General features: G+C 38.6%; 1 protein-coding gene and 1 long non-coding RNA gene across 4 annotated transcripts in view; one reads left to right on the forward strand and one right to left on the reverse strand.

The window, feature by feature from the left end:
* Window positions 1-4,604: 4,604 nt before the first annotated feature.
* On the reverse strand, window positions 4,605-8,010 carry LOC131576676 (uncharacterized). Of its 3 annotated transcripts, XR_009277035.1 has the most exons (5): window positions 7,964-8,010; window positions 6,560-7,040; window positions 5,672-5,753; window positions 4,946-5,050; window positions 4,605-4,782 (listed from the first exon to the last, which is right to left on the reverse strand). It is a non-coding gene; the product is annotated as an uncharacterized LOC131576676 (long non-coding RNA). The 3 variants fall into 3 exon arrangements; XR_009277034.1 differs by having other exon boundaries at window positions 5,672-7,040; XR_009277033.1 differs by lacking the exon at window positions 6,560-7,040 and having other exon boundaries at window positions 7,964-8,005.
* Window positions 8,011-8,044: 34 nt separating this feature from the next.
* Window positions 8,045-20,130, forward strand: part of ULK4 (unc-51 like kinase 4) — a 213,386-nt gene continuing 201,300 nt past the window's right edge. Inside the window, exons 1-9 of the mRNA XM_058833617.1 lie at window positions 8,045-8,183; window positions 8,233-8,282; window positions 9,563-9,701; window positions 11,943-12,042; window positions 13,879-14,018; window positions 15,341-15,500; window positions 17,803-17,904; window positions 18,724-18,807; window positions 19,445-19,520. Of these exons, the coding sequence (XP_058689600.1) occupies window positions 8,269-8,282; window positions 9,563-9,701; window positions 11,943-12,042; window positions 13,879-14,018; window positions 15,341-15,500; window positions 17,803-17,904; window positions 18,724-18,807; window positions 19,445-19,520 (815 nt within the window). The 5' untranslated portion in view covers window positions 8,045-8,183; window positions 8,233-8,268. The remainder of the gene's footprint in view (window positions 8,184-8,232; window positions 8,283-9,562; window positions 9,702-11,942; window positions 12,043-13,878; window positions 14,019-15,340; window positions 15,501-17,802; window positions 17,905-18,723; window positions 18,808-19,444; window positions 19,521-20,130) is intronic.

Here is a 20,130-nt window from a genome sequence, read left to right on the forward strand (position 1 = left end):
ACGTAATAATTATTAAAGAAAAAAAAGGTAGAACAAAACAGGACTTCATATATCTGCAGCTCACCGAACTATTTATTGGAGGAAGGCTTGATTGTTTTTGTCTGTCGGCAAGGGAGGAATTGAATTGCATTCAAGGTTACAGCTGGTAAGAAAAAAAAAAAGAAAAAAAGAAAAAAGTTGCAGTCTTGCTGGTGGTGACAGGATTCCAGAAGTGTGGAATAACCTCCAGAGAGTGTAAATGAATTCAGGGCTTGACCCCGAACAACCCATAAAAAGAAACGATCCAACCCTTCACGGATGAAAACAAAGACAACCCCAGATGGGGATGTATGCTTTTGGGTGACAGAAAAGAGAGAAGAAATATTGCGAGGGCAACAGGATTCTCAGGCAGCCACCGTCCAAACAGGCGTGTCTACAGATCAAATCCCCTGCTTGTGATTTAAATGGAGAATGTGAGTCAACGTAAAAGCTTGGTGCTGCTGCCAACAGGAGCACGCTGCTCTCCCCACTTCTCCTGTGGAGGAGCCAGGCACTCCTGGTTTTCCCAAGGGCTGGCTCTGCTGCTTAGGATTCCTCAGTGAGTGACTCAGTTTACTAACCTCACACAGAACTACCTGTATTTTCTCCTTGTCGGTTTTCTGCCCTGTTAGTGAACTGAACTGATTGACCTTAACATCATAGAAATATCAGGAGTGAGCACAAAAGATGAGTTTAAACCATTAGTTTGGAAGGAGAGGGGCCCACCTCTGTGGTAACCTTGTTCTCTTAAATCATCTCAGTAGTCTCATCTAAATCCTCCCTAAAATAGAAAGTTCATGTTACTGCTAAGAAGTCTAACAGCACAGTATCACTAAAAAGGTTGGTGCCTTCCACTTCTCACCCTTAGCTGAGTTCTCCCCTTGCTCTCTTTGTGCCTGGTCTTGAATACGTGTGACCCTTGCCAGTGAGCAAGCTAAATCAGGAGGCTTTAAAAAAGGGTTGTTTTCTGATTAATACTGAAACAGCTAACAATGAAGTCAGATGAATGACAGAGGTTGCACAAGAAAGGAAACAAGACTGGGAGGTTGCAAAAGATGGATGGAGCCCCAAAGCAGCAGCTGGGAACTTGTTATAATGTGTAACATAAGGCTGAGACAGCAGTGAGGACTAATGGTCTGTACAGCAAAGGAGAAGTAATTTTGAGGAACAAGAGTTTGCTCTGCGCTGTACACACTATAAATGAGAAGCAGAGTGGTAAAAAAAAAAAAAAAAAAAAAAAAAAAAAAAAGAGCTTTCAGTTCCAGAAAAACAGAGGAAGACACAGAACAGAAGCACCTTGGAATCCAGCCCAGGAAAAAAAATCAAATGCTGAGGGAAAAGAAGAAGGAGAAGGCAAGCAGAGGGAAAACCAGGAAGTAGAAAAGTGAATATTCACACCAACAGCGAGAAACAAGTGTGCATGGTTGTAGGTTTCTTATTGAGAGGAACCAATTGACCTGTCACGTCTGTAAGGAACAAGGATTTGAGATGTACTGCTGAGACTGAAAAGACTCCTGTTAAAGTGAGCAGAAGTTCTTCACAGTGGGAGAAATGGCAATGACACGCACTGTTTACACCCAAACACAGTATGTAGAAAAGAGAACTTGGGGCTTTGGTATTGCCAGGCCCTTGCATGAAAGGTGTGCATGTGTGCACTGGTCATATGACATGGTAGCAATTGTTTGGTGGTGCTGTGCCAAATCCTTCTGATGATTTTTTGGTTGTGTAGTGCTATAGGACATGTAAGCATACTCCACTGAATTTCTATCACCAGCTCAATTTATACATCTAATAATTCCAAAACTGGTAATTGACATGGTAACCAAATACTTGCAAAAAGTTTCCTAGATTTCTCTGCTCTCTTTCTGTTTTCATTATCTTTTCCATTTCCTCTCTCTTCTTCCTTTTATCATATATGATATTATCATCACATGATAGTTTCATATTCATTCTCAATTTTGTTCCCTTGATTACATCTCTAGAATAGACTTTATATCCACCCTGCTAAAATACAGGATTTTTCAAATGTACTTTTCAGTGAACATGCTGTTCTTTTTCTTGTATTCCTCACTATTTGCTGTCCATAGAACCTCCTTTCTAGGCCCTGTAAAAAAAACAAAGAATACAATAAAAGCTTTAAAAGCATTTGAAACCAGTTTCAGAAATCTCTGATTAGTTTGCCAGCTGAAGACTCCAATTGCAGCTGTGATTGTGGGGTGAACGATTTTAATCTCAGAGAACAAACTAATTCCAGTAGACATTAACAAGTGTTTGGAGAGAAAAAAAAAAAAATCTCTAAAACATACCCTGTGTTTCTGAATAGCTATATCATGGAGTTAAGAAGAAAGTGCTTTCTCTTTTTGTTCTTCCTGCTGGTACCTGGTGTTACTGGCCCCTTTCTCACACTTTTATATCAGCGTGAACTAAGTAATGCTACAAATCCTTTGAAAAGATCTACAAAGTGTCTGCATAACCACTGCCTGTACAACATCGTTTCTCATTTAAATTATGGTTTTTATAAAGCTGTCACTGCTTTTAACTGAATATCAAAACACAGATTCTTGCAAGTTGTTTCACTGTGCACGTGAAAATTAAAAATGTAAGTACTTCTGGCTTATTTTTTCTCAGTTGATATTTGTGGGTTTTGTTTGTTTCAAAGGGGACTTTTTGTTTATTTATTTTTTTTGGTTTTACAAGACATTATGCAATGCTATCTTTGCTGGAAGAGTCAAATCATCAGAAAAGCTTTTCTGGTTCAGAGCTTTGTGCTTCTTTTATCTAGCATCAGGCAGCACCAATGCCTTCCCCTTCTTCAACTGCATCTCTGCTGGAAATTTCTTACCTGTGAAGGAGCTGCATCTTTCAGGAGCAGTACTAAATTATGGAATTGGCTTGAAATGTTATTGTGGGTGTGACCTAAGGAGAGCTGATGCTGATTTGAGCAAGAACACATAGAAAATGAGAGACCAAATAAAAATAAAATAAAAAAGTAACTTTATAGGCCAGCTAAAGCATAAACACTACCTGAGGAGAGAAATAAAATGAAGAGGAAAAGATTTTAAGGAGAAAACTCATTAAAAAAATTCCTGCATAGTGGATCACAAATAATAATTATGGCAAAAGAAGCATTATTTCAGATCTTACAGTCTGAGAAAAAAAAGTAATGGAGGCAGTGACGCAGAGGATGGGGTTTTGCACATATTTTGCATTAATGAGATGCAAGTTGGAATAGTTTGTAAAGCTCAGATTAGCATTATAAGTGAAGTCAAATACACAAACAAAGAGGAAATTAAATGCAAGATAGCTGGATAATGATAAATGTGCCAGGCATGCATTTTGCAAGAAAAGGAAAAAACCCATGTAATCAAGCAAAGTCAAATGAAAATTACACCATGGAATGATGATAATACTTCTATCATTGTGAATTTTAATCAGAAAGCAAAAGATATCTGAGTATACAGTCTGAATCTTCAGAATATGCAACATAAGCAGCACTGCTTGCTGCTGAAACAGTGAATTTGTATATGTGATATAGAAGCATGACTCTTGTGTGAGTACAAAGTGCTGTAATGTAATGTAGTGCAATGTAAATGAAGAAAACAGAATGTTCTTCTGCCATGTTATACCTAGAACAGATGCAAATAATTCAACCAGCATAGCATGCTTCACATAGTATCTATTGCATTAGAATAAGGAATAGTTTGAATATTGAAATATGCACAAAATTAAATAATTTTACATAATCTCAAAATTACATGAGCAGAATGGTAGTCACTGAAAAAGCAAAATATTGGCAAGGCCTATTCAGCTTCCCTGTCTCAGCAAGACAGTCATCATCATAGCAAGCCAGCAAGTAGGTTTAGGTGTTGAGAATGCTGTTAGTAGTGAATCTTACAGCAGAAAAGTATCAACTCTGCCAGCCAGGCTCACAAAGCCAGTATCAGAGCTGACTATACTCAGGAATGTTATATGAGAAGTGCCTGGCCAAAACTGTGGTAATCCATTACAATTAACCCCATCTCCTTAGCAGTTAATACAAACAAACAATCAAACAAAAAGGAAGTTGGTCCTGACTGCAGTATCATATACAGAGCAGTTGCTGATTTCCCAGGGAAACCAAATTATTTTGGGACAGTAAAAATAATCTGTAGTATGCCATTCTTTAAAGGTATTAATTCAGAGAGTATTAAAATTTTCAGCATGTTTCACCACATCTCTTTCCAACCTTAGACATATGCAAAGCATTGAGACCATAAAAGAGGAAGAGGAAACACAAACATGGCACTCATGTAGTATTGGTGACCTTGCAAGTTGATACAGTGAGGCGAGATTTGGAGCCTTATTATCATACAAGAAACCACTAGTAATTTTGTTGCCTCACCAGTGAAACAAAACACAAACTGTTTTGCAATAATGTTTCAAAAGTGTAGAGGACAACTCTTTGTTTGAGAAAACAAATTTTCAAACAAGAATCCCAGGAAGCACCTAAGAATTTGAAAAGTCATTGCTATGTCCAAATATCAGAAATATATGATACTATAACAGTAACATTTGAATTTATTTAATGAATTTGAGATGGACCAGTAAGTACAACAGAGTTGTACCAGAAAACCAAGGTGACAAAATCATAACATCATAATATCAAAATGATAATATGATAATCACATATTAATGTTACCACAGAAAGACAAAAATTAAGAAGAACAAAGTTGCACTCAAACGATGAAAATATGTGCCAGTTTCCAGAGGATGTTGAAAAATAATCTGAAAATAAAAAGCACAAGATAAAGATGTGCCCATGTCCACCATTCTGACAAAAAGGTCAAACACCCGAAAAGTGGCTCTATGCACTTCCCAGGAATGACAGTACTGTCAAGGCAAATGGAATACATAAGAGTATTTTATTTGAGCCACTGAATCATCATACCCTAGATACCGAGAATAGAAATTCTCTTGAGAATGGGGTCAGTCTGGAATAGAAATAAACACCATGTACTAACAAGATGGGATAGAGCATGAGTAATCATGATATCTGGAAAAAAAAATAAAAAAAAGGACAAAAAAGAGAAGTTAGTACATATGGCAAAATAAAACAGAACTGTGTAGCATTTTCAACAGGCATTAGAGCAGACTGAAGAACACATTTTACAAAACATGGTAACACACCTTAAAATTATAGGCTACCGGTTAGACTTTTGAGAACCAGGCAAAATGTCAGAGGCTTATGCAGTACCCATTGAGGGTAGAGCAGTGAAGTGTTTAAGCATGCCTGAACTATGTGCTTGCAATCACGAGATCTCAGTTTGCCTTAAATTAGATCATATATTTATTTGAGAACAAGAATTTGATTACATCTGACTGTCCCGTCTAATAACCAGGCAAATAGCAAGGCTGAGTTTGCTGCACAGATTGCTAGGAGTATTGAAATGGTGCAAACAGAACAGAGAATAGTTTGCATTCCGTTCTTGAATGTTGAAAATATTCCCACAGAAAATTTCATTGCAGTTGAGTACAATGCTTGAAGTCATGTTCAGTAACTGGATAAAGGAATAACAGACTGTAACAGTAAGTAAGAGGCCAAAGATAAGAGTCGTATAACTACAACCCTGATATGTATTTGTAATACTTTATTTCTGCAAGATAAGTCTCATACCTGAAGCAATATGTTTGAAGAGAGAATCCTCCGTTCTTACACCAAATCAAAGGGAAAATTCCCCATCTGGAGTACATTGAAACTGTGCACACAGAAGTTAAGAAACATACAGACATGTAATGAAATGTATATCAACAATAAAAAAGTGCCCATAGTTCCTTAAAAGGAGGGATTGGAAAAAAAGGTGGTATAAGTCAACATGTCTCCCTATGTCTGCCTTTAATTATACTGAAAATTTATCATGGGGACACGTAATTTCAAAAGCTATAAACCTTTGGTTCAATTGTTACTTAAAAATTTTTTTAGTGTGTTTCTCTCGCTCTATTGCCACTAGTATATGAAGATTTCAACAGACTTCATTTATATTAAAGTTCATATAATCTCACTCCCCCAAAATGGGGTATTTAACCCCTTTGCATAAAAACAATCCTTAATCTGGACTAATTTAACAGAAAGCGTATACAGGACAAAACATGAGAAATCTGGAAGAAAAGACAGTAACTTGATAGTTACTGTGGCTTAGTTTTATCTTCTTGGACAGGGACAATGAAATTGTGACTTATTCTAAGATGTGGCATTGAACTGCTTCCAGGACTTGTGTGCAACTGAACTAATACTCTATTCCTCCTTCTTTATATCAGACATTCTTATCACAACCACAGATAAAATACAGGTTTTTCTGAAATCTAAATAAATCCCTCTTCAAAGCATACTTTTCTTGTGCTTATTAATACAGTGATGTCTAGTTACGCATTTGGTTTATTTATATCTATTCAACTACTCATTTACATTAAGAAAAGAATGGAAAAAATTATCTTACTCGTGCAGCTTCAAAGCTGTAGCTTCACTGATAATTACAAGTCACCTCTGCAGTTACTGAAAACTTACAGTGTAAAATGGGACAGAGCACAAATTTTCTCAGCCTATCTTCATAGGGGAGGTGTTCCAGTTCCCTTATCACTTCGTGGCCTTCCCTGGACTTGCTCCAACACTTCCATGTCCTTCTTATTTTGGAGGCACCAGAGCTGGATTCACCACTCCAGGTAGGGTCTTACAAAAGCAGAGTACAGGGATGGAATTGCCTCCCTCACCCTGCTGGCCACACTCCTTTAGATGCAGTCCAGGAGATGTCTGGCTTTGTGGGCTGCCAGCCCACTCTGCTGGCTCATGTTCAATAAATAGGGGTTTGGGTTTTTTCCCCCCCTTTCAGTATTACAGGGGTTTAAAGTCATACTGAAGTCTTCTCAAGAGTGGGAGTAAAAATCCGGACCATCTGTTGTCATGCTGCCTAGAAGAAACATTGAATTCTTCCTTTAAGTGTGCTACCTCTTTTATGAATATTCGTTGAAATGGATCAATGGGTTCAAGCCTATTAGGGGGTCAAGATAAAGGTGATACAATGAGAAAAAAATAGAATTATTTACAACTTGCTCTAGAGCAAATGTTTTTAAATGTTTTGTTAGAATCACAGATGGTTTGAGTTGGAAGGGACCTCAAAGACCATCTAGTTCCAACCCCCTGCCGTGCCCAACCTTTCACTATACCAGGCTGTTCAAAGCCCATCCAACCTGGCCTTGAACAATTCCAGGGGTGGGACATGTCCAGCTTCTTTGGACAACCTATGACAGTGCCTCACCACCCTCACAGCAAAGATTTTTTCCCCTAATATCTAATCCAATCTACATTTATTTCAGTTTGAAGGCCCTTGTCCTTTCACCACAGTTCCTGATTTTGCCCAAAACAAGAGATTTTTTCAAGGGCCTTACAAAACCAAAACCAGACAAGAAAAGAATGAAAAAGAAAACCAGAAGCCCATAAGATGAAAAAACAAGTGAAAACTCCACGTTATTCTTAAACATAGAAAACGCTTGTTTCAAGGGCTAAATTTTGCCACAAGAAAAACGTCCCTCAATTCGGCGCCTGCAGAAGGCCGTGGCAGGGCTGAGGACCTGCCGTTTTGAGTGCGAAGGTTGCATAGAGCAGCCCCACCAACACTGGCTGCCATCAGCAGCCGGACCTTCCCCGACCGACCCGCCAACCTCCGCCGCTCCCCACGCCAACATCCGGGAACCCCCCCCGCTGCCCGGTGGTCTCGCCCTGACGTGACCGCCCCTCAGCCCAATGGGGCTCCGCTCTGCTTCCGGCGTCCGGCGCCGTCTCCTGGAAACGAGCGTGGGGTAGCGACCATCCGAGTAGGGTGCGGGGGGGTGCCGGGGACGCAGCCTGGTGGGACCTGGCGGTGCGTTCCAGCTGAAACAGAGGAGAGCAAAACTCTCCGGTTCCCGGAGTCACGTTGCCTGCTGAGCCGGTGCCTTTTCCTCTCGCCTGTATTTTGTGGCGCGCAGGGACGAGTGTCCCGTCCGGACACTGCCACCGGGGCATGGGAGGCTCCGTCCCGAGGGCGGGGCTCCGCCGTTTCGGTTGATGGCGGCGGCGTGCCGGTGGTCTATCCCGCGCCGCACTACGGCTGTCGGTCCTATCCTTTTCCGCCGGGTGCACCTCCCGCGCACAGGTACGGCTGTCGTTCCCCTCCTTTCCCGCCGGGTCCATCCCCGGCACAGGGACGGCGGTCGTTTCCCTACTTTCCCGCTGTGTCTATGCCCCAACACAGGTACAGCTGTCGTTCCCCCACCCTTCCCCGCCTGTTCCACACCCGCACGCAGGCTCGGCTCTCGTACCTTTCCCTCTTTACCGCGCACGTTCGCCACCGTTACCTGGCGGAGCGCGCGCGCCCAGCGGCCCCTCACCGCCGCCCCCCGTCCCTCACCGCCTCCCCCCGTCCCTCACCGCCGCCCCCCGTCCCTCACCGCCTCCCCCGTCCCTCGCCGCCGCCCTTTCGCTCCCTCCGCCGCTGTCCCTCGGCCCGAGTGCGGGAGCGGACCCGAGGCGGGGCTGGAACCCCAGCTGAAGCGCTCCTGGGACCCCACGGCCCCCTCCCCTGTGCTGCAAGTGGGTCGGGAGTCGGCTGTGTCTCCGGGGCCGCCGTACAGCGCCTCAGGCCTGACCGCCCCCGACAGAGCCGGGAGCGCAGGAGATCGTGGGTCGTTCATGGGCTGCTCGGTTCGGAGCGGTTTGGCCATTCCCTCGTAAAGAGAGGGAACCGCTGGTCCTGTAGCCAGCCCAGAGCAAATCAGTTCCCTCGGTGCCTGGAGGGTGCTCTGGGTGCGTCTGTGGAGTTTCACACCTGCTCCATTAAAGGTGGTGGCTTGGGAGGCTTCTATGATGGCCTTATTATCTCTACTTTTCACTTTTTGTATCAGTTTATCTGATCTCTTTTTACTTTATGTCAAAATCCATCTGTTGAATGACTGTTTTGTGACATGTCAGAGAAACTGTGGGTGTCCCATCCCTGGCAATGTTCAAGGCTCGGTTGAATGGGACATTGAGTACAGTGTTCTAGTGGAATGTGATCCTGCCCACAGCGGGGGCGTTGGATCAAGATGATCTTTAAGGTCTTTTCCAACCCAAGCCATTCTATGACTCTGTGATTCTATGCTCCATTGGTTTGGGTACTGAAATAAAGGAATAGCCATTAGTCTTGAGAATCAGAGACGATTCTCTTTTCTCTGTAATCTCTTACATTTTTACAGTTATACTATTTAGAATTTGTATCTACTAGCTTATTACTTTTTGAATAAGATTTTTGGAAGCGTAAAATTCACCTGTTCAAAATTTTGATCACATTTCCTGAGATGACCTCTTCTGTAAAGTAATTATATTCAATCTTTCTGGAAGTATGGAATCCACTTTCATGATTTTTGGGAGGATGAATAGTATACATGGATAACCATTATATTTGAAGGCTTCCCCTTTCTCTTTCTTTCTTTAGGTTTATTTGCTTATGGTACTAATGCCATGTTTCCATTTTTTTACCTGTGAATTATCCTAAAGCATGGAGAACTTCGTTTTGTATGAGGAAATTGGAAGAGGAAATATGACAGTTGTTTATAAAGGAAGAAGAAAGGGGACAATTAATTTTGTTGCCATTGTTTGCAGTGATAAACGCAGGAGAAATGGAGTAGCAAACTGGGTAAGTAATTTGGTTTCTTTTCCTGCCAGATCTGGGAAAAAAAATACAGCCTACAAAATTCTGGTGGTATAAGTTATAGAAATGTGCCATGTGCTTCCTTAGATGGAGTTTGTCACATTTAGATCAACTTCTCAAGATTTTAAATTCTTATTCTTTAAATAGTCTTCTTTTAATGTATTTATTTCTTCATGTGATTTTATTGGTTTTTAGATCACATGCATAAACCCATGTTTACAATCTTACTGTTTCTGTGATGTGTCAATGAACTTGTAAAAATAGTTACGTGTGGCGCTTTGCTTTATTTTATTATTAGTTGTGCAAATCCAGTGGTAGCAGTATCTTCCAGTAAACAATCAATTTCTTACTTAGCCAGAAGAAAATACTTTGATGAAAAATTACCATTTAAGCTAAATTTCTGGTTTGTAAAACCTTGGCAAAGCATTAAATATGATACTTTCTGGAAAGGAAACTTATACAGTTACACAGTTCAAATTTTTCCAGTATGAACATTTTGTTTCTGTAGTGGGTTAACCTTGGCTAGATGCCATGTTCTCACCAAAGCTGCTCTCTCGCTCCCTTCTTCAACTCAACGGGAGTCAGAAAATACAGTGAGTGGGTAAAGATAAGAGCAGGGAGAGATCACTCACCAATTGCCTTTACAGGCAAAGCAGACTTGATTTAGGGAAGGTAATTGAATTTATTGCCAGAGTAGGCTAATGGGAAATAAAACCAAATCTTAAAGCACCTTCCTCTCACCCCTCCGTCTTCCTGGGCTCAGCTTTACTCCAAATTTTCTCTCCATCCTTCCTTGCCAGAGATGCAGGGAGATGGGGACTGGAATCAGTTCATCAGACTCTGTCTCTGTTGCTCCTTCCTCCTCATGTGCTTCCTCTGCTCCAGCGTGAAGTCCCTCCCCCCTCCACAAGTCCTCCACAACCTTCTTCAGTGTTGGTCCTTCCCAGAGGCTGCAGTTTGTCCTGCACTGCTCCAATGTAGGTCCTTTCCACGGGATTCAGCCCCTCAGGAGCAGGCTGTTCCAGTGTGAGTTCCCACAGGGTTACACATCCTGCCAGCAACTGGCATGGGCTTCTCTCTCCATGGGTTTGCAGGTCCCACCAAGAGCTTGCTCCATGGCAGACTTCCTACAGAGTCACAGCCTCCTTTGGGTGTCCACCTGCTCTAGACTGGGGTCCACCACAGGCTGCAGGTGGATCTCTGCTCTGCCATGGAGCTCCACGGGCTGCAGAGGGACCGCTTTGCCTCACTGCTCTTTATGCAGGGGCTGCAAGGGAATCTACGCTCCAGCTCCTAGAGCACCTGCTGCCCCTTGTTCTGCAGTGACTTTGGTGTCTGCAGGGTTGTTTCTCTCACACATTCTCACTCCTCTCCCCTGCTGCTGTTGCACAGGAGTGTTTTCCCCCCTTTTTAAATGTTATCCTGGAGGTGCTGTCACCATCACTGATGGGTTGGCATTGGCCAGCAGTGGGTCTGTCTTGGCGCTGGCTGGGATTGGCTCTGTTGGACACAGGGGAAGGTTCCAGCAGCCTCTCGCAGAAGCCAGTCCTGTAGACCTCCCCACCTGGATACCAAAACCTTGCCATGCAAAACTGATATAGTTTCATATTCCCTCTCATTGTTTCAGTGATCATTCCTTGGGGACTTTTTTGTTCTTAGAAGTGTATTAGCCTTACAAGTCTTCTTGGGGATACCTTACATACCACTCTAGCAGGAAACAGAGACTTCTGTAGCGGTTTGGCCATGTAGGTGTTGTAGAAAGACAGATTTCAGGGTCACTTGAATGGTTTTCCTTGTCTGATAAGATTAAGAATGATGAAAGCTTCTTTTCATTTCCTCTTGCTCTATTATCTCTTGTTTGTATTTTTGAAAAAAATAAGATAGGAGTGCAAGTTTGATTCCAAATTCTGATTTTCAGTTTGTTATTGTTTTAGTGATACAGGAAGGTTAAATGATATTTATAACTTTGAGTTGAGAATTTACTAATTTTTTTTTCTGTATTTTAAAAACAGGTGAGTTGGGCAGGGTCTGTGAGGAATGTTATCTTTTCTCAATGTACATGTAACACTGAAATATTTGAAGAATAATGTTAGTGCACTAGGAAAGGCAAGAGAGCAAGTAACTAATCTAGAGTAGATTGTATTGTTTCTTATTCCCATGCCTCAAGTCCAGCTATATACATTTATGTCTTTCCCCCACTTAAGTATGTTAAAAACTTCACTCTAGATTCGTCTGACTCGGGGACTCACACATAAGAATATAATGACATTTTATGAATGGTATGAAACAAGCAGCCATCTCTGGCTTGTAGTGGAATTATGCACAGGTAAGATAAGCTCAAAAGGTAAACATTTATAGAAAGAGTATTTCTAAGAAATTTTTTTACAGCTTCTTTACAACAAATGCTTAGATCTTTGAAAAAAAGTGTCATTTTCTGATTATTAACTTGAGAATCCTGTTTACATATAAGTGTTTTTGCTCTTGGAAACAGTTATAGAAATCAGTTGAAATCAGGCTTCTCTTCTGCTTCACTGTATGCCTCTTTGAAAAGTTAGTTGAGTTACATAATGTTGGTTTTTAAGAGCTGAAGAGAGAAGGCCAATCAGGGAACATAAAAGCAAATTGTGAAAAGTCAGAACGTAGCTTATTACTTGAGAATTACAAATTACTTGAGAAGTTTTCTAAGGACTGACAGCTTTGGCATTCTCTTTTAAAAGACATCAAGGAGAAAATAAAGTTATAATGTACAAATGACTTAATATTGTTCAAATTAATTTTTAACTAAAGGGCAATTCAGCAGCTAAAGTGAATGATTTAATTTTTTTGCCTACTCAGTATAAGTATTTTGACTTCCATGTTAAAATCATCATTTGGGAACTCTGAGAACCCAGAACTGCTTTAGGTGATTCACTTAGTTTTGATAAGTTCTAATCAATGTATTAAAGGAAAATTGTAAAGCTTTCTTTAATTGTGATGACTGCATGTTTTAAACTGACAGCATGCTTTCCTCCATATGGAAAGGAAAGAAAAGAAAGCCAATATGCATGTGATGCATGTTAAGATTTTGGTATCTGGAGTTTGTTTAATAGTAAAAGTCCATGTTACACCCAGCCTTTTAATTTATTCAAAATTCTGTTTGAAAAGTTACTGAAGAAGAGAACTTAAAAGTTCTGAGAAAAAAAGTCAGGTTATTCTTTCAGTGATTAAAAGTGATTTTAATGGCTCATATGGAGGCTTTGGTCTACTTGCTTACTCTAACTTTGGGGTACATATTTAAGTTATTAGACAGGCAGCCTTTTATTGTTGAACGATTATCAGGTGTTTTACCTTGCAGTTTTATAGTTCGCTGCAAGGTGAGTGTCTTGGAGCTAACTTACTTATACATAGGTGAGTGTGAAGCCCAGTGAAGAATACAGGTGATAGAAGATATAGGTGAGGGTTATTTAGAAGGCTTTGTAAGTGTAATCTAATCAGAAACAAAGGAAGGGTTGGTTGGAACTTAATACAGAAGGAGAGTGGTGATTTTGGAAGGACAGAGAAGGGTCTCATGTTAGGATAAGTCCAGAGAGCTGTAGTTAAGACTTATTGGTACAGGAAGCTGAGGTTTGTGTGAGAAACCTAAAAAATGAAATACAACAAAATAATTTATCTTTTGGACATAGGACCTCAGGATGTCAGACTGTAACTCAGTTTTACTATTTCTGTTGTCCCTGAATTCAGTGAAAAATGGCCTGACCTTAATTTTGGCAATTGTTCACAAAAGTTGATAGCCTGCTGTTGGTATTATTTATTTAACTATATTTTATTTAACTTGTGCAGCAGGAATCTGGTTAAGGAATTTTAGTAAAAGCATAGGGTACTATTACATTGTGACGTGACACAGTTTCTGGATTTTTTTTTCCCTTTTGTTTAATTTGTTAAATAATATTGAAGTAATTTTGAAGTCATGCTGTCAGTTTTATTCCAGATAAAATTAAGATTTTGTCACAGTATTGAAAATATTTTTTTGTATACCTTAGATTTTTTAACTATTAGATTTCAAGAAATATTTTTAATATCCACTGATACTGGTTTTTGATTGACATCTTTTGAAGAAGTTTATGTACTTGGGCATTACTTGTGTGACCTCTTTATATGTTCTTGCGGACTATGTGTATTCCAGGTGGTTCTCTAGAATCTGTCATTGCTCAGGATGAATGTCTACCAGAAGATGTGGTGAGAGAATTTGGTGTTGAGCTGGTTACTGGTTTATACCATATTCATAAGCATGGGATTATCTATTGTGAATTGAAGCCTGGAAAGGTGAGGAGGGGTATTATCTATAGGGACACTGGGTATTAATTTTCATGCCATGAGCATTTATTTTATTATTTGTATTTTATATTTGGAAGAAGCTTACCTCAGTTGTGAGGTCAGTTGAGTTTTATAGTATAAGTGAAGACAATCACAGACAAGTCTGTAGCATGAATATTTTATGCTATAATTGATTTCTTTCCTTGCTGTATATCTGATACAGTGTGATATATTTGTTTTGGTTTGGTGTACTGGTTTAATTTAATGAAAGATTTTATTTAAGTTCTCTGTCCTTGGACACATAAATTTGTTATTATTCTGTCGTGCTGCAGAATATTTTGCAGTCATAGAAAATGTTAATGACGGAATAAAGTTAACTAAAGTTTCTTTGTTAATAACCTTTTTTAGTGGTTGCATATACCATGGAAATTATAATCTTATTCCTTTATAAGAATACAAGTTTTTATGTAGTTTCTCATTTTGTGTATGTGTGTGTAATTTAAGTAGAGGTTTGCCAAAGTCTGTGTTTGTTTTTAATTCATGTAGTCACCAGACTATAATAAAAAATTTTTGCTTAACAATAATTGGTTTTGACGTTGATCTGTAAGTGATCAAGTTGCCATTTCTCTGAATGTTTGGTGAAATCTTCCACAATTCTACTCAGTTCCTGTCATTTGTGGACCCAAAAGCACTAAAAATACATTCATAAAGCACAGTGTGTGTTACTCACTTTGTGTTCCAAAGAAGAATGTTGCTGTAAAGTGCTCTTTTCAACAAAAAGTAAAATGCTAAAGTTAAGGCTTCTTCTGTGCCCTGCCCCCTGCTTCTGGCCGAATGGGCTATTTCTCCAAACAAGGTTTTTGGGATTATAAAATTTTTAGTTGCAAGAATTAGCAGTGACTAGCCAGAGAAAACTCTCATCATCCTCGGACAAAATCTGTGGAAGTTTCTGCTACATAAAATGAGAAAATTCCTTTTATTTTTCCTCAAGTGATGCTGTTTGCTTTTACTACACTTTTATTTTCCTATGCAGTTTTACTCAACTTTTACTTTCTTTTCTCTAGTAATATCATTGTTTATATAGATTTAATATTGAGTAAACAGAAGTGCACATTGAACCTCTTAAGGGTTCGCTTGGAGTACTTTTGATTATAAGAAAAAAACCAGTATTGGCATTGACTTAAAACCTTCAGTGGTTTTGGTTATAGTGATCCTCTCTTAAATGGTTTGAGATTGTGATTATTTTTATAATAAATGATTTCATATTTCATGCTGGAAATTTTAGTTTTTGTATGTGATACTAGCATATTGGATTTTGTTTGTTTTAATAGATTCTGTTGGAGGGGTCTGGCACTTTGAAATTCAGTAGTTTTTGCTGGGCTAGAGCAGATGGTGAAGACTCGAAAAAAGTTTTTGGTTTAGCTGGAGCTGAAGAAGATGAAAATATTAATGAAAGCACTCCAGAAAGATACTTTAAAAATACAGTTCAAGGTATGAGATTTTTACTAGAGAGAATTAACTTACACCAAAGAGACGGAATGAAAGTTGGAATATCAGTGATTATGATAAAGAAAAATGATTTAGAATTACTTGTACTTTCTCTTTCCTTGCCTTCTTTGGGCTGAATTTTCTGTGGATACAACTTTTCTCTTGTCTCCCAGCCTCCTTTGGGCTGAATTCTCTGTGGATATAACTTTTCCCTAGTCTCTCAGCCTCCTTTGGGCTGAATTCTTCTGGGATCCTCCCTCATGGGGAGTTCTACTTATCTCAGTCCTTATGATTCGAAGAAAACTCCCGAGCTTGTTAGAATCTTGTTTCTCGTGTTTATTGAAGGATCCTTACAAAACTTAACAGGTTTCTCCAGGCTGGTCACAAGGTTAATCTTTGCAATTTGGTACATTTCTTTCTTCTGATGGTACAAACAAAGCCTTGTGGCTCACTTCGTGTCTGATGCACAAAATGGCCCCGAACTACGCAGTTCTTTTATCTTTATACCTATTTTTACCCAATTAACAATAGACACGTATATTATTTTTCTTAATGACCCAATGACCCATCACCTCTGTGATGCACTGTGGCATTTTCTATCCAATCACTTACTATTACCCAAAAACCTCTAGGAGAAGAACATGAAGAAGAAAGAAGAAGAACAAGAGACAACACCCTAAATCCTCCATCTTGTCTCCTGTTCTTTAAACTACTTTTTCACCCAGCGATTTAAGAAACTTTCTAATCTACACACCTACCTTTCTTATCTAACTTTAGCATTTGTTTTCATGTATCACCATGAAAACATGCTCATGAATTTCATATTATATGAAGTTCAGTGTTTCCTTGAATCTTAGAACTAAATATTGAAAACAAGGGCACACATTCTGTATCTCAGACTCCAACATTACTCCTCTTTTGTCTCAGAAAAAATTGAGCTATGGGATTATTTATGGACTTTTTAAAAAGTGTGTGCTTCGAAGATGCTGTAAGGTCTGGAGCTAAATTCCATTAAGTTAGTGTTAAAAGTATACAGCAAATTCAGGAAATACTACACAGCTTCTTTCATTGGGCACTGCACTGCTGTATTTTCATTGTCCTTTTATATGTGGTCTAGGTTATCTCTTGTTTGAGGTCAACTCTTTCAATACCTTAAAGAACGACAATTAAATTTTGAGGTCTGAGAAGGTTACTGTGCTTCAGTTCCAACAGGCAGATCCACACAGATGCAGTAGACTGCAAATACTATATTATTTTTTTTCTGTGTTATTTCTTTCATTGAATAAGAAAAATTCAGAAACTTGTTTTTAATCTTCATAATCTTTTATTGGTTGTTATCTTGGAACATCTCACAGATCTGTATTTCCAAGATAATGATGGCTCATATATCAGTTACTTTTATCAGAAACAACAGAATTCTTGGTAATATTTTATGAGAGCTCTCTTTGCTGTCTCCTTCTGAAAGTCCACACTGGAAATAATAAGACCAAGATCAGGTATTTATTCAGGAAGAAATGCAAATCTAATCTCTTTCCTGTTGCTCTTCAGAACTGTTTTGATATGTATGGTAATTGCCTTTTGTCACTTAAAGAAATAACACACAAGAAGAAAAGAGCCCAAAATAGGTTTTGTAAGGGATTTTGGAATTGGCACTTTTACTGAGTTAGTATAATTTTTTAGAGATTTTTGAGAACTGATGGGAACTATTGTAGAAATAGTAACTGTATATTTTATTTCTGTATTAAACAAAAGTGATTTGTGAATAAGCTGCTACCATTTGATATGTGATGTTTTCACAGTGTTTTAGTGGGAAAAGGGCCACAACTGTTTAGATAAATGATTTCATTGTCTAGCTACCTTGTTTTTGTAACAGAGCTTTCTAAGTTCGTGAAGGTTTATTTCTTGGGATAGAGTTAAAAAAAAAGAAATCTCTAATATAATGTAATTATTTTTGTTACTCACATGAGAATGGTTTACCATTCTGCTTGAATTGCTTGCTCTGAAAGCTGTTAAAGGAAATCAAAACATTATTTGCATTAATTGTTGTGTTTGAAAATGCAGCACAAGTCAGTTTGGTAATAGAAGTGAAATGAACAACAAAATAGCATATATAATCCTACATAATCCAGTTACAGTACAGAAGTTCCTTTGAAACTACTTACATTTGCTATTTCAGTTTTCCTGTTTGTTGAGTGAAGATAATCTATAACTCGGTGAAGTTTGGAGACAAAGTTCAAAGTGTTAAAAAGGATGAATGCTGAGTGAATAATCAAAATGCATTAATTTTGCATTCTGTGTTTTGTAGGCTTTCCATTTTACACAGCTCCTGAAGCAATAAAGGGAGACAATTTCTGCAAAGCCAGTGATCTGTGGTCCCTGGGATGTTTACTCTATGAAATGTTCTCAGGTTGTAAATTTGTGTATCTATATTATCTGTGATAATGGAAACATAGGTCATGATCCCAGAGTAAATTCTTATGAACTTTCTAGGGAAGTTAGGACATAGAAAAACTTGAGAAAGGTTTTGAAGATTTCTTGAAGAACGTACTAACTGTGCTTAAGAGACAAAAAAAAAGTGTCTTTGTGCAATAATCAGGTGAAACAATATTGTTACATGGTCCTATTGACAACAATACTAACCAACATATAGGGTTTAAATACTATTATCTAAAATTATGGCAGCCCTCAAATTCTGACAGTATAGTGCTTTTAATCTCCTTGGTATTAAACTCTGTGTGCAGTATTTTAAACCTTTGAAAGAGAAAACTGCCTCACTATTGTAAAACTAGAGTAATTTGGTTCCCTGCGCATGAAGTACCTTATCTTCATATAGAAGGAAACTTCATCACAGAAGATAATTACACTGCAGCCCTCTTAAACCTTAAGCAAAACACTGATCTGTTGGATCAACACAGTAACACAGATATGGAGATTTCTGCCTTTTCCTCTTGTCTCATTTCTGGTTCATACAGGGCTATTATGGTTACCTCCATCATGCCTTTGGTGCCGCTTCTGTCTGTGGTTTCTTTTGCTGTTAATGATGAAAGAATTTGATCCAAGATTTGGAATTTAAATTGACAAGAAAACTTGAAAAATAGTACTCAGACTGAGGCTGTTTATTTCTTTGGATGCTTTCTTAGGAAAATGAGCTCATGATAAATCCTTGCACCTTACAACCATTTTGAAATTTGCCTTATCTCTGAAATAGACTTCTGTTTGTTTGTAGGAAAACGGCCATTCTTGTCAGAAAGCCGTTCGGAATTAATTGAAAAGATTTTATCTGAAGATCCATTGCGACCAGGGCCAGAGGGTAGGGTTCTGTTATTCTTTAATGGATCAAATCACAGTAATACTTACAAAGTTAAAGCTTTGGTTTGCCCTTTTTCTTCTGAGGCTGGTTGCAGGAATCAGTTAGTTGTCCAAAATGAATGTTAGCAATGCCTTCCTATGATAATTCCCTGTTAGTGATGAATGTTTGTTTTCCTTTTGACAGAGACGTATATAATTTACTTTTAATTTTTAACGCTGAATCTACCGGCTGGAGTGGAATTTTTGGTCTTGGTCATTCTGGGAATCAGTGTTATTCACAGAGATCCTTATATATTAGCGTCTCTTTTTCAATTTAAGCAGATTTTAACTCTACTTAATTTCTTCCTGGTGTCTATCTGATAGTTGGAGGGTGCTTTTTTTTTAAAGTTACAAGTTTAAAAACATTTTTATTGGTTGATTTACCAAGCATTAGTAGTTTGTTTGTTCTGGGTGTTTTTTGAAGATTCTTCAAAATGCAAAGAGTATATATTTAAGAGCCTTTATACATTGAGGTTTGTTTTCAGATGAAATTACTATCAATAAAGTTTTTTAACATGATCAGTAGATAATTGTGTGGTTTACATTGTTTGGTGGTTGTTTTTGCTCTCCAATACTGATCTTAAGAGCTTCTATTACAGGTTCTGCTTTTCACAAACCGTCTGCTGAGTTCATCAGTTTGCTTGATGGGTTACTTCAAAAGGATCCTCAGAAAAGGTAAACTGCCTAATCCATGACAGCTGTTTATGTTGTCACCTCTGGAGAAAATAATTATTATGATACTGTATGTATAGTATTTTATAGATGACAAAGAATGCAGAAAAAATTTCATCTCTCATATAAAAGAGCACTGTGCTTTTTCTTAGATGAAGATATATAGAATTGACGTTTTCATTAAGTGCATTTTTTTTTATTTGTGTACCTTTGCTAAATAGATAACTTTGTAATAGAATGATAGCCAGTTTTGAATTGGATGTCTTTGCTTTTCCAGAGCAAAGGGCACATGTAATTTATTAGGCTTTTATTTATACCTGATACAGTTCCATTGTTAAATAATTTAGGGCTATAAGTTACAGGGTATGTCAGATAATTTACATGTGGCATTGACGCTGCAGTTTCCTTCGTTCTTATTCTCATACCTCTGTTGTGTGAATTTTCCATTCTGATTTAAGGCAAAAAGTTTGCCCTTTAAGAAAACTTACTTGTTTTCCAAATAAAAGCAAACAACCAGATTAACTGCTCTGTAGCGTCACTGGGTTCAAAAGCTAGTCTGGTATGTCTCTGTGGAGTTGTACTTAGCCACTGCTTTTACGGTTTGTTTGTTGCT

Source organism: Poecile atricapillus, chromosome 2 (assembly GCF_030490865.1).
Source record: "Poecile atricapillus isolate bPoeAtr1 chromosome 2, bPoeAtr1.hap1, whole genome shotgun sequence".
Taxonomy (NCBI): Eukaryota; Metazoa; Chordata; class Aves; order Passeriformes; family Paridae; genus Poecile; species Poecile atricapillus.